The sequence below is a fragment of the Calonectris borealis genome, chromosome 1 (genome assembly GCF_964195595.1).
Source record: "Calonectris borealis chromosome 1, bCalBor7.hap1.2, whole genome shotgun sequence".
Taxonomy (NCBI): Eukaryota; Metazoa; Chordata; class Aves; order Procellariiformes; family Procellariidae; genus Calonectris; species Calonectris borealis.
The window spans coordinates 38129167-38143863 of record NC_134312.1 but is presented as its reverse complement, the minus strand read 5'-3'; the positions used below and the strand labels follow the sequence as shown (position 1 = coordinate 38143863).

Below are 14697 nucleotides of genomic sequence, written 5' to 3'. Positions count from 1 at the left end.
TGAAGAGCTAGAAATACACAAATGCATGTATTTTTAAAATCAGGAACCTGCAAGTAAATCCCAGGTTTACACTGCAATCTTATTTGCTGCACTACTTTCTGTCAGATAGTAAAGTGCAAACAATTTTTTCCATTCAGCAAGTTCTACTGCTTTCTCCTTGCTTATCTTCTTTCAGAAGCATTATTCATTTAATTAAAAAAAAAAAAAGACAAACCAAAACTGCACAAAACCAAAAAGCCCAGACTTTTCCACCTTCTGCTTACCTGTAGCATCTCTATCCAGTTAAGAAATCTGTCCAAACACTCTTCACTGCATGTCTTCACTGCATCATCTACTGAGGCTCTTCCTCCCAAAGCACAGCTCCACAAGGTAAGCCAAGCCCAGATAGGGCTTCTTGAGGTCCCACCCTCCCTGTCAGCCTCCCCACCTGCACATTCCTCCATCCACTCTAGCACCAGAACTGCTCCTCTTGCAACCACACAGAGATCTGGTTCAAGGAAGGCATCTGGCAAAAAAATAACTTAATTAGTTTAAACTGAAGCTGCAGTGGAACCACACCCTCTGCTCAAGCGACGGCAGCCGTGCTCTAAAACAGCCTTAGACCTGCAGCATCCACCTTGTAGGTGTGTGGCTGAGATGTTACAGGGCACGACCAATGGAAGTAGGATGAACTGCTCCATGATAATCCCTTCGTGTTCTACCTTGCAAGACATCGCTTCTTCCTCTTGGTTCATAGGATAAATCTAGGAGACTGGAAACCTGGCTGTGCTCAGGACCCTCTACAAAATGTCCAAACAAAAGGAGTATTGTGAGTTTGATCAGGCTTGTGTTTTGACATAAGTTACATCTTGTGAACTAACTTGTGTTTAATGTTTAGTTTATCGTGTTTTTACAAGTGTTTTATATACATACACTTCCACAAAAGTAGAGTACAGTGAAGTTTTGAACCCGAAAGAAAACACTACCTATTTACAGATAACCTGTGTGGATCAGCAATCCAATAACTAATATGGGTAACAACTTATACCAGAGTTAGAAGACTTGTTTATGAGCATACAGTCATGAAACTGCACAGAGACTGCGAGAAGAACAAAGAGGGAACAGAGCAAGCACTACCCAGGGAAGTATGTCCTGGTACATGTCTGAAAGAGAATGGTATCCAATTCCAGCTCAGAGTTTCGGTAGGGCATCCCTGCCATGTTTCATACTTTTTCGCTTGCCTTTGTTGGGAACAGTCAGATCAAAGTTTGGATTTCTCTGGGAGGGCAGTTTAGAGGTTCATTTGGCAGCATATACTGAGGGGACAGGGAAGAATAAGAAAGGACCTCTGGAAGTACCTAAAAAAGCAGTTCCTTCCCACATCCAGGGAATGGCATCACGTTTCTAATGATTGCACTTAGCACACTGTCATGCTCATACCTACAAGATAATGAAATACCAATGCTAGTACTAACAATGCTGCTTCTATAATCCTTATAATAATAAATACTCCTCTGCTGCCTTTTGTTTCTGACACAATCACTACCAAATGTGAAATGCCTTCTGAAAGATTTTTTTTTCCCCCTGTATCTTCCAGATCTATCTCTGAAGATGAAAACATATAGGTTATTACTTGTATAAGAGGTTGAATCCAGACACACAGTATGGAGCTCCTATCTTGAATTCTCCACATAATGTTTTGACAACTAGATAGTGCAGTAAAAGCTGTATTACATATTACAAGATTTTTCCAGCATTGGCCATAGAGGCCTAGCTAAAACCAAACTCATTTTAATACAGGACCCTCGATTAAAATTCAAAGGCAGGGCGGGGGGAGGGATTTAAAAAAAAAAAAAAAAAAAGCAAGGGTGGCATACTAGCTGCTTCAGGAGCTGTTTTGAGCTGTAAATCACTAAAAAAGTCTGCCATCAACTTCGGCTGTTACAGGAAAAATCACTAGGTTTATGATGATTTTTTTTTGCAAATACCAGGCTATTTTCACAAAACATGTCATTTTACTGTCTTACGAGGCGAACACCTACTTCACTAATGGCCTATTATCATCACAACTCAAAGCTACATCTTCGTATTCCAGTAGTAACTTCAAGAACGCCTCAGGGAGGAAATCACCAAATTGTTAAAATCAAATATGCTTTGAAGAATATTTGGGGTCTGTATTTAGGGGTGGGGAAAGATGTGCCTTTTAATTATTTTTTTAATTAAATCAGCTGTGAGTTTTAAAGTTCAGAGCATTAGAAAGTGCTTTGATGTTTCACTTCACATAATATCAACCTTTTAGCACAGTATAAACAATCATGTTCCCCCATCTTGAGATAAGCTTCACATCATGTGAACATGCAACTGAATCAAAAGCAGCTGTCAATTTAGACAAACCCATCAACTCTACCCATAAAACAAAATAACCTGTGATATAACTCTACTAATAATTTTTGCGCATGACTAATGCATGCTGTAAGCAGAAGACATTCAGAAAGATTCTAAAGGCATTTTGTAACTTCTGTTCTATCGGAATAATCTGTAACTTATTTAAATCCTTTGACATTCATATTAAGGCACATCTTTCTACCTCGCAGTCCTGGGAGAAGTAATGGAACAACAGTTTGGATATCCAAAACACCAAAAGTCTTCCTATGACCATCATAGCAAAGGTCTTTGCTAGAAGGGCCCTGAAGCCCCTGCAAGTGGGATGACCCTTTCCAGGGCAGCGTATTAGGAGAACAACATTAAGTCTTTCCTAGGATTCAGCTCAGCAGGTGCAACACTCCCCCCACAAGCTTCCATGCCCACTGCTGCCACTGGGGGACAGGGTAAGGGCAAATGGAGAACCAAGCACACCAGGAGTAGCCAAAACAAGAGAGTGCGGCCAATAACCTCACCGACTGAAAACACGCTTCACACGTTCATCTCAGGCACAGGTGAGCACAAACTGGGGTTTTTTGGTGACAAAACATGGGATTAACCTTCCAGGAACCTCACTGTGATTTGATTATCAAAGTCAAACGGATTTGCATTACACCACCTGCTGTGTTTCAAGCCAACTTACTTGATTTTCTGACAACTGGGCACTTCTATAGGGTTATTGTTTTTACAGACAGTTCCATTCTTATTCAGAACTTGAGAAAGGTGTACACAAGGAATTGTTTTCCCCTTATTTTATAACAAATCTGCCATCACAATATCAAGGCAATCACAAGTGCCCTATGGTTTAATAAACCAAAGAGGAAACCTGATGGAATATACTCCACTAGCAACAGAGCCACTTTGTATTTGATATCCATTGACTTAAGAAGCATCACTGGTTTTCCTCCTTGCCTAAATACTTGGCATTTATTTGGGATAACGTTACATATGCTGTGATCAGGTTTAAGATGTAGGAGCTGTCTACACTGTGTGCTGGCCAATTGGCACCCAGCCTAATCCAGAACACAAAAATCTCACTGTACTAAGCACGCGAGCTGTCCGCTTCATTTTACATATCAAGAACTCAGACCAGGGTGACAAAAAGCCAGATTCTTCTACTCTTTGATAAAACAGTCTACAGAGTATTTTCTCAAGAAAAAAGTTGCAACTTAGACTACAGAATTAAAAATCTTGTAGAAGATATTTTCCTTAGCATACTTTAATTAAAATGCAGTAGTTTTGGGTAAGTTGAATTTTATTTTGCCGACACCGTACTTTTTAAAAAGCAGTAAAAATATTTCCTAGGCAAGCAAGGGACCAACAAAAGTTCAGAGAAGTGGATCACATGGTCAGCTGAACACTAATACCGTTTTTCAAATTCTATGAAAACAAACTTGTTCCCATGAAGGCCAAAGCAGACCCCAAAGCAATACTTTGCAGCTCATATAGAGAATGTTGAAAGAAGGTATTTAGATTTGTCAGCGATTCTGTTATAAACCACAGCACTGCAAGTCAGTCTCGGACTAAAAGGAGAAGGGAAAGTAATTTGTACTCAAAGAATACAACAGGTTCTCACTTGGCCAGGACCTTGGAGGAGAAAAAAAAAAAAAATTCTGTACAGGAATAATTCTTTACATACTGTCAGTCATGGAGCCCAAAGAAACAAACTTAAGAAAGGTAACTCTTTACATAAATTAATTCAACTTTAGATTTAATGAGAATAGAAAAGTGCAGTTGAAAATAACGTGATGATCTAATTCAGAGGTTTATCTGACTGATGTCCAGAAGCACCTGCTGTCTCCTCAGACAGCCACATGTACATGCACAGTCTCTTACCACTACAATAAATTAAAAGATAAGTAAAGCAATTCAATGATATTTTAAGAGTCATTTCCCCAGGGAAATAACTGAATTATATTAGCAAATAGAAAAAGATGGTCCAGTCTTTGAACTCTACAATGGTCCCAGCCATGAGACTATCTAATCTAGCCACTGTGAATGCATCCACTTAGATCCTGAGATCCACTTACTGGGCTCTCTAAGAGCAGCTAAATGGTCTTCATTACAGAATGAGTTGATTAAGACTCCTTTCTTTAGTCATCACCCCACATTGCATATTCTTTAAAGGGGAAAAAGGTGTTCCCTTAATTCAACAACTAAAGGGCCCCTGAATATCAAGTTAAATACTCCCAGGACTCAATTTATTTTAACCTGCTAACTCATGCAAAAACTACAAACTGTCCTTAATAGTACATTTTAAATGAAAATTAGCTCACAAAGATTTAGAAGCACTTTTAAATACAGAAAATAAGATTTTAGAGTTACAAGGCTACAGTTTATGTAGACACTGCGTAAGAAAAGTAACACTGTGCTAAGTTAGGCTCCATGAAAGATTTCTTTAATGAAAGATCAAGTTCTCCTTAATAAAGTGGACTTCTCTTGTGCAGATTACATGGGAGTCTGATTACTGCTCACATCAGGTTGCCTGCACAAGCAATGCTCCCCTGACTGTGTGACTGGTATTCTTCCAATACCAGTGTTTGTATATGGGCACCCCGACACAGCAACTGCTCCAAGTATGAACTTTTGATTCAACTGTCCATTTTTGTGCAGGACGCAAGACATCTGCACTCCCTGGTGCGGAAATATGAACAGGCCATTTTTTAGCCTACACTTACAGCAGGACAGATACAATGCTTTTCCTTCCTTCTTTCAGTCGGAGCTCCTGAAAGACAACCAAGTCACAAATCAACTCCCCATCTCAAAGGAGACCTTTACCGCACCTCATATGCAACCAGGATCATTTGTTCCAATTTGCTCTCAGCAGCAGACAAGTGTTCCTATTTAACATCTTGCAAGTCTTCTATGCAAAGACTCCTTCCTTCTCCTCCTCCTCCATTCCTTAACTATCACACGTGAAAGCAACACCTACTTCAAGCCTTCAGCTGCAAGGGCAAAACTGCCAGGTCCTTGCCTCACGGAGAGTTAAGGATTTCTGCAGTTTTCAGGAACACCACCTATTGAGGCATTTACGCCTGTACTATATCACGAAACAAGAGCCATCACATCAGTCTAATTTTTGTATCACAGGTACTGCGGCTGCTGGAAATGGGGAGCCTGCACATTTGACAGGATTAAAATGAGCTTTACTCTTCATAAAGGGTAACACAAGATGCCTGTCTACGCCTACACTATATAATCTCTGCACACATCAATAACAAACAACATAACAAAAAAATTGTAATATAGTAGTTCAAATTACATCTATTGTGAAAAAAGTTGCACTGACTTTTATGCTGATCTCACAACAGCATTGAACCTTGAACTTACTCATTTCAGACATTAGGACAAACAATGCGGGTCAATTCTCCCATTATGCAACATGCAACCACCATATTCTTAATCTTTTAAGCAGTGCCAAAGAATATGCCAGTTTCTGTACATATAAGCACGATGGGTCATGCTGAAATCCCTAGTGCAGTTGCTAGAGTTTATACAGCTTTACCAGATGCTTCTCAGATGAACCATGAAGATATTTTGCAATGAAATGAGTAGCTCTGAACAAAAAGATTTCCATAATCTTAGCTTACGTATCTAGAAGTGTACACACTAAATCAAGCTGCTGGTGGACCAAACAGCAAGATGAGCAGGTTTTGTTCCTGAGGAGCAGAAATATTCAGAAGAGAGCAACCCAGTAAAAGAAAAGTGATGCTCTAAATAAAACATCTGAACTAAACTCTTCCAAGTTTACAGACTAGTGTGATCCTAGGCACAACTATGTATAAAAAGTCACTGAGAGGAAGTCCTCTACAATAGAGGTTATTAGCCATCAATAAAGGCGTTAAGCTACTTTTGCAGTATTAACAGACTTGATCTATCCCAAACTTTTCTTCAGGGCAGACAAGCCAAATCATGGGATCCCCTGCTTCGGTGGAAATAAGATTAAACACTTAATTATTTAGCAAACTATCATCTTCAGTCAGATCAGAACTTGATCTTCAGTTTTTATTATTACTAATCAGGTTTTAGGGAGACCATATTGATTGAGTACTGCAAACACAGGATACAAGGACTGTCCACTGAAGAAGAGTACAGCATGGTTAGACTGTGCATCCGCACACTTGATCACACCTCAGATCAATTAGGAGACAGAACACAAGACAAGCAGTCCTAATTACGGACAAGAGGGATAACTATAAAAGATTACAGACAACTGCCTTTGTAATTTGCCCCTACTGTGTTATAGTATATAATTTCTAAAAGAAACACACTTGCAAACAGCATTTTCCACAATTACTTAGTGGGTAAAGAGCAAGACAGAGAAGCTGACAACCAGCGCACCAAGTACTCCTACATACTCAACATTAACACTCGATGCTTCCTCTGAGGCAGATGAACCACTGCTGCTTTTACTATTATTTTCAGCACAGCGTAGATTCCTCCGAATACGGGAACACAAATTCCTTTGCAGCACACACAGATGAGTAACTAGAAAATGATCTTAATTGCTACATAAATCACATGTGGCTACTTAGCATAGCCAAATACATGTCTGCATAGGAAGCGCTCTCCTCGAAACTGTCTGCAGTATTTCATCAACCTCACAAAAGAGCAAGTGCGCTGAAAAACCAGAAGGAAAGCAGCAATTACTCATGCCAAGTCAATCCGTACCTGCCTACAGAAACGTGCGGGCTTTGTTACAGGCACCTAAACACATACAAAAGCTTGACAATATTTTAGTCAGGTGAGCGCTGCACCAAAACTGGAGGGGATGACAGCACGCCGTGTTAGCTTCAGTCCCACCAGGGCACGCCCCTAAAGTCTGTGGGACATGCTGGTTTTAACTTTTCCTGAATGTTGGTCTCAAAAGGTACAAATCTGTGTCTGTGTTATATTTTTTTTTATATATATATGTGTGTGTATATATATAAGATACATATATAAAAAATATATATATTTTTTTAAATCTGAGTGTATATATGCAAACCCCTACTGTTTCTACCTGGGAGGAAAGTGCAGTAGGTATTGAACAGCCTGGCCCGGCGCGCTGCCTGCCGAAGTCCCCAGGACCTTAGCTGCAGTCCGAGAGGAGAGCTGAATGACGGAGACCTGTCACTTTCACTTCTCTCTTCCTGACGCTTACGTTGCTTGGCTTGGCTCACAAGCAAACACTGCATTACAGATCTACCACTTCATCTAAAATCCGCTGTTAATCGGTTTATTTGCAACTGTTAATCCAACACCGGTGCTGCTGGCTTTTTACACAAGGGACAAACCGCTTTCAGTTTTCATTTCAGTTTTTCTTCGTAATTTTGCTTTTGCAGTGGCTAAATGTTAGCCAGCAAGAACCTCTTTCAAAATGATTCTTCTGATATTGTTCTTACACACAGGTCTACAGTTGAAATAAGAGATCATGAAAACGGGCTACCAAATTCTTTCCTTCCTTAAGTAACTGTTTATGGGTTTTTTAATACCTCTGTAGTGTATTCAGATCATCCTGAGCTCAGCTGCTCTGCAGAACACTTCCCTGAATTCACCAGACTCTTCAGTTAAAACAAGACTCCTTGTGTCTCCATGTCTATTCACATGCATCTAAAGAAGCTGAAGTCTAAACATTTTGGACAATAAGGCTATAGGTGCCCAATACTTTTTGGCTTCAGTGGAAGTCCAAAGCTCCAGGAGTTCTGCCCTTCTGCCTCTGCGCTTAGATAAAGCCACAGGATTATCCCAACTCAATTACATCACTTAAATGACAAAACACCCATACATACTCGGTACTCCTGATCTTACCACTGAGAAGTGTAGCTACTGTACTCCAACACTCAGATAGGTGAATCAAAGTCTTTTTTTCTCCAAAGGAAAAAAAAAAATTTCAGTGTTTATCTGGTGATATTCAAACAAATGTCAATAACAAAGCTAGTAACACATTGCTGGTGCTCCAAAAGTTTATGTTAACAGAGAAGCAACTGCCTGAGATGCACCTAATATAGTATTAATACAATAGACTAAAGACAAAAGTGGAAAGATAAGACTTAGTCACCTAGTCTGAATACTACCTGCCACTGTTGCTGCACTCGTGACACTTAAAATAAATTGCTGAATGTAACAGCACTCATTAAATGTTTTAGTGACTTGAATTCTTCTTGGGACAGTACATTAATCCATCTCTCCTAAACTTGTCCCTTAATTTTTTGTGTATTAGTAGTTACCATTTCATATAGTTAAGTCCCCAAAATTTAAATTGATAATTCTAAGAACCAACTGCCATGATAAACCAGTGCACAGCAATCGGCATCCTCTGCACAGAGCATAAATCTCATCTCGCCTCCAGAGGCTGTCAGGCACCAGAAGGCGACTCGGAGTTTACCCCAAAACAGCCACCAAGCTCCTCCAAGCTACTGACGCACACATGCCACATCAAGCGCTCCGAGAGAAGAGCGAGGCAGAAACACAAAATAAGGACCACTAGTTTACTCTGACAGTGACATGGGCTTAAAATAGATACAATCTCTACCCCGCTCATTCCTTCAACTCTTAACTTTCAATTATTTTAGCTGTGACAATGTTTATCCTATAACATTCACTGACTGCCAAATGGATTAAAAAAGAGAAAAAAAAAAAAAGAAGAATGAAACACTACTGGATATTTTTAGTTGGCGCTTTTTTAAATAAGTTTCATGACTACATGTCAAACACAAACCTAAACTTTTTGGCTCTGAAGCAAGCCTATAATTAGAAACCTCATTTGTTCTGGTAGTCAGAAGAGCCATTTTCCCTGGGGAATGTTACTGAAAGGAAACCCAGGAAGAGTTGTAATGGCCAAACAACATGAAACTTATAATAACGGACAGTGGTAACACAAAGCCATCCTAACTAGACTTGAGCAGTTACAAATTGCATTTTACCCCTAGAAACCGTTTTCTTCCCAAATAAAATGCTTTTTTTGTCTCTCTTCCTCCCAGTGAAATGCCACTGTGCAAATTCATACGGAACAGACCTAAAAAAGGGCTTCTGCACACAGAAGTTTACCTACTTTTTCACACTGGAACCAGCTCACCCATTTTAAAAAAAAAAAAAATGCTACACCTTTCCCTGCAAACCTCCTCTTCCAACAGTGGAATGAGAGATGGCTGGTTACCTTGCCAGGACTAGTTAGGGATGAGACTTTCACCCTCTGCCTTTTGCCTCTTCCCTTCATACCTCCTTTGCTCTTTTATATCCGCTTTCCATTTCCAGCTTTTTTATGAATTTCCTCTCCCACCCCCATTACCACACCTGCAAATTCCACTGACGCACAGAAAAGACGGCCACAAAAACAATGTCATGGCAGGGGGCACCGGGTGCAGGGGAAGGAACTAAGATGGCCGGTCTGGAAGCTGTGAAGACCAAGACCAGTAAGGGGAAGAGAGAAGGAGAAATCAGACTTCAGATGAGGAAGGACCAGGGTTGACAGCGAGGCCACAAGCATGTTCTCAGGTGCAGGAGGAAAGCGTGCATTTCTGGAAACTGCCAACAGAAGCAATTGCATTTTTCTTGCAAGCACTTTTACAGAGCCCTCTATGAAATGGTGACAGAGCATAAACACACAGTTGCTTTTTCCTTTAAAGAGATGAGCAGTATCCAAGTGCCAACCTTCATATCTCCAAGCTATTTTACACTAGACTTCAAGCAGAGCTTTCTCACATTTTGCGTGCAAACTATTCACGACCAGATGCTGAATACAAGCTGCAGGATTTGCCCTCTTCTAACAGCTGGGATCCATGATCTTCACAGCACCGCCAGCTTCTGAAGCAGTGTTTCCCAAAGCACAGTGGTGCCCTCTCTTGCAGACCCCTCACATGTAAAGGCGGTTACAGAGAGAAATATCTCGTGTTTCTAACTGTTAAAGCTACAGGGACAGGGAACATTGAAATGCAGAGCAGGCAAAACCAAGCATAGGGATGTCCCCAGGTGTTTGCAGTGACCCTCACAGAAGACAGGAGCTTAGCAAGGCTGGGAACTAACCCACACGCCAACCACAGCGCCTGAAAAGCCACCGTCCATCAAGCCACTGAGAAAGGAGAAGTATCGCGAGGATTTACATCAATGCTGTTCAAAGTGGGAGAATACAGGGAACTGGCACAGGGAAGGGAAGCGTAGAAAACATATGCAGGAAGATGCATATCCCTCCAACATATGGTAGGGCTTGCAGGAGCAGGCATGACTGTTTTCACTTTTCCTGAAAGGATGGGGGTGGGTGGAGGAAAGAGGGAGAGAAAGGGGTCAGCTTTCACAAGTTTGCAAAACATCTTCTTTCGGTATTTTCTCTACAGGGAATGGACAATTTCCAAAAGCTTGATCATACAGAAGCACGGGTCTGATCTTGCAAAAGCCTATGCACATGGATAACTTTACCTCACATGAGCAGTCACACTGGCGGGACAAAAATATTTACAGTTCCTCCTTTTTCATTTATTAAATGAGTCATCGCAAACATGGAACAGGGCCACACTGAGCTTAATCTAGCCTCTGATACTTAAATTTTACAACAGCCACAGAAAAAACCTTAAATAAAGCTAAACTTCCATGAACAACACCACAGCATAAAGCATTTTATGCACATTGCCCTCAGATTAAAGTATTTCTTGCTTAAGAAATTGCTTTGGGGCCACTGCTTGGCCCCCAAACACCATGCTACCTGTCATACGCTGTAATGGTTTTTATGCTTCAATTTTTTAGATGTGGTAAAGAAAGAGGAAGAGACAAACCTTTAACCACCCTACAGAAGGTGAGCTGTCTTAGGCAAAGCCCAAAGGTACTACCACAAGATCAATCCATTAATCCTGTCTTAGCTGCAGAAACTGAGGTACGCAAGTAAGCCATCCCTGCCCCATTAAATGGAACACAAAAATTCACCCAGCTACTTAATTTCCTTTTTTCTTTCTCTTCTTTGGAAATCCATACAAAACAAGTCCAAATGCTACTACTGAGTTTTTCTGCAGGCACAGCTGCAAGCCAAACGCTCTAACCCATTTCTTCCCCACAAGAAAGGGGGCAGAGGGAGCTAAGACAGAGGCATAAAAGTAATTGCCAGCACTTAAGACGTCTACAAGAGAAAAAAAAAAACCCACACTGCAAAACTTAGTATCTGTATAGTTGAGAAAGACACAGAAACAATAACTAACGGCTCCCCTCTTTTCTCTTCGCTCAAGGGGACATAGTATGCATTTTTTGACTAAACCTCAAATACAAACCAAAAGTAACATCCTCATCCGTACAAAGAGGCTTATTAGGATTGTTATTGCTGGAAGGGAAAACTCACTCTTACTGGCCACATGACTGTTGAAATCTACATTCAGCATTGTTTGGGGATTTTTTTTCTTTCCTTTATAACTCAGCAGCTCAGAGCAACTGGTAATAACTTTATGACTAGAAACATTTAGCTGAGCATTTCTGACACTGCAGAGTCAGCAATACAGATGAATTTGTTCCAGGCTACTCAATACATACTTAAACATGTACCCTGCAGCACTCTTTCGGGAAATATTATTAGAGCACAGTATCAAATTTTAGGGTTTTTTCCCATCCTCCCTTGCTTGGAAATGCTAACATCACATACAGCAATTTACGTGTTTGCACAATTTACTACTTATACAACTAGTATTTAGTAAGACAACTCACACAACAGCGTTATAAAGACACATGTGTTTTTAGGATCTGAATCAAGACCTGGGCCTTCTCACATCTGATGACACAGGAGCTACACGCAGCCTGACAGCAGCTAGGTATCTGTTCGCACAGTACCGTCACGCCGTGGTCCTCCTCTGTAACGGCCAGGTGGCAGCCAACGCCGGCCAAATAGGTTAGCAGATGAAGTTCAAGGACGCTCAGCAGGACTTGCCAACTTCCACAGAGTCCCTCAGGGTAGTGGGAGGCTGAAACTCAAGATGGATGAGAAAAAAACGACCCCTGAAGAGGGGTACAGCGAGAAGCACCTTGGGGAAGCAGCCATGACCTGATAAAAAGCTGGTCCCAGCCTATTTGCACAAGGTGCCTGAGCTCAGGTGTAGGGAGAGGGTGCGCCCAGGCTCCCTGCCAAACTTTGCAAAGGAAGCTAAAGCTCAAGAAAGCTCTGTGCACTTCCTCGAACAAGAGCAGGAGTTTCCTGAGGGGCAGTTAGAGGGCTTAAGTTTTAATCAGATCACAAACGGGGCATAACAGATGGAGAACCTCAGAGAAACAGAAACAAGGGTTGGCTTTCTGCAGCACAACATAGCCTAGAGGAACAGCCGTGGGCAACAAACGATGGGTCTTGACAAGCCCCACGGGTGTGCCAGAGGGCACCTGAGGTATCCAGGCTTTGACAAGCAAGTTTATACCTAGGTCTCCATAGCAGCAGTAATACCGACACCAAAATGCAGTGGGGAAAAAAAACCAAGAATTTGTACAAAGAAACAGGCACTGAACAGAGAGAAGCCACAGCCAATGGTGGGAGCAGGGGAAGGAGAGCTAGCATAAACAAAACAGGCTCGCTAGCTTACAGTTTCCAAAGACACAAACCACCTCTGCAAAGAGATCCTGCACTTTGGGAAGAGAAAAATGAGAGGGGGCTGGACTGCTTAGCTAAAGAAACGGGACATTTACCCTATATGGTTTAACAACTGCTCTGGATCAGAGAGGGACTGTTCCATTATGTACCCCTGACGCGAGTTTTACTCCTAGGAGAGAGGGGCCGGTTTCGCTATGGCAAGGCTTCTTCAACACACCAGCACTTCTCACTCTGCCTGCAGCCCTGTAGGTCCTCCACTGAAACTTCAATGCTGACCGCAAAAGGGGTTAGTTTTGGGTTTTTGCTTTGTTTTTAATCAGTTCTTAACTTCAAAGCCCACTTGCAGTTGATTTCCTGAGCTTGAATGCTTAAACCAAGACACTTGAACACTTCTGAGGGCCTTTCTCTGCCAACAAAACAGCTGAAGAGGCTGTCATTCATCTCGAAAAGAGTTCTGAGAGGAGCGAAGAGGCAGACCCTGCCGTTCCTCCGCGGAGAGCTGCCAGCCGAGCCGGCATCAGGGCTGATAGCACGGTTGCTCACCACAGGAACATGTGATTTTTGATCACAACCCCAGCCCGCCGGGCTCTGGGGGGTCAGACTCGCAGCCTGGTTCCCTCAGGCCGGCTTCCAAGTGGGGCACCCCGGCGAGCTCCCGCAGCTGGGGCACCGGTCTCCCCGGAGAGACCTTCGGCCGGCGCAGCAGCCCCGCCGCAGGGCTCCAAGCCCGGGGGCAAGTGAAGCCCTTCCCCGCCGCCTCCTCCTGCCCGCTCTGTCCCGGGGCCCAGGCGGCTCCCGCGGGTCCTTCCCCGTGGGGGAGGGGGCGGCGGACACGTGGAGGCCGAGGCCGCAGGGAGGGAGGCGGCCCGGCCCGGCTCGGCCCGGCCGCCCCTCAGCCCGGCGCGCGGTACTTACTTGCGGGGCGGCCCGGGTCTTGCCCGGCGGCCTCCTGAAGAAGGAGGTGCGGGCGGTGAAGAAGAACTCCTCGGACTCCTCCTCCTCCAGGCTGCTGTAGCCGCTGCTCATGCTGCTGGTCCAGGTCATCGGCGGCGGCGGCTGCTGGTGCTGCTGCTGCTGGGGCCGGGCGGCGGAGAGCGCCGTCCCGGCCGCCGCATGGGGCCCCGCCGCTGCCGCTCCTCTCCCAGCGCCGCCGGGCCCGGGGCGCAGGAGGAGGAGGAGGAGGAGGAGGAGGAGGAGGAGGAGGAGGAGGAGGAGCTGCTCTGGCGGCTCCACTCCCGCCCTCCGCTCCCTTCCTGCCGCACAAGTTTCCGCGGGCAGCGCCGCTCCGAGCCCCGCCAGCCGGCGACGCCCCCGCCCGCCCCGCGGGACGCCCGCCCCGGGCAGCAGGTGAGGGGGCGGCGGCCCAATCGCTTCCCGCCCCCCGGGCCCCGAAACACCGGCCCGGCCTGAGCGGGGGAATCCCGCCGGCACGGCGAGCCCAGCGGCCGGGTGCCGGGGCCCGACTGCCGCGGGGCGGCGAGGCGGGAGGTGGGAGATCAAAGCGCGGGCGTGGGCTGGAGTTACCGACCCTCCTCCCGGCCCCTGTGCTGATACCTCGGCACCCCATCTCGTTAATTACAAGCAACGAGGCAGTTGAGGGGGGCCTTGCTAAAGAAAGACATTCCCAAACTTTTCCCTAAGAATGACCTGATTTCACTCCCCTATGTGCCTGTAAGAACAAAGTTATTAAAAAATAACCAATGGCAAAATAATTGCAAGCCTTTCCTGCTTTCTTCTTCCAGTAATCTTTGAATTTAAGCTTTGCAACT

General features: G+C 43.9%; 1 protein-coding gene across 1 annotated transcript in view; it reads right to left on the bottom strand.

The window, feature by feature from the left end:
- Positions 1–14085, bottom strand: part of RASSF3 (Ras association domain family member 3) — a 52474-nt gene extending 38389 nt beyond the window's left edge. The window contains exon 1 of the mRNA XM_075149028.1: positions 13844–14085. Within this exon, the coding sequence (XP_075005129.1) occupies positions 13844–13972 (129 nt within the window). The 5' untranslated portion in view covers positions 13973–14085. The remainder of the gene's footprint in view (positions 1–13843) is intronic.
- Positions 14086–14697: the final 612 nt, after the last annotated feature.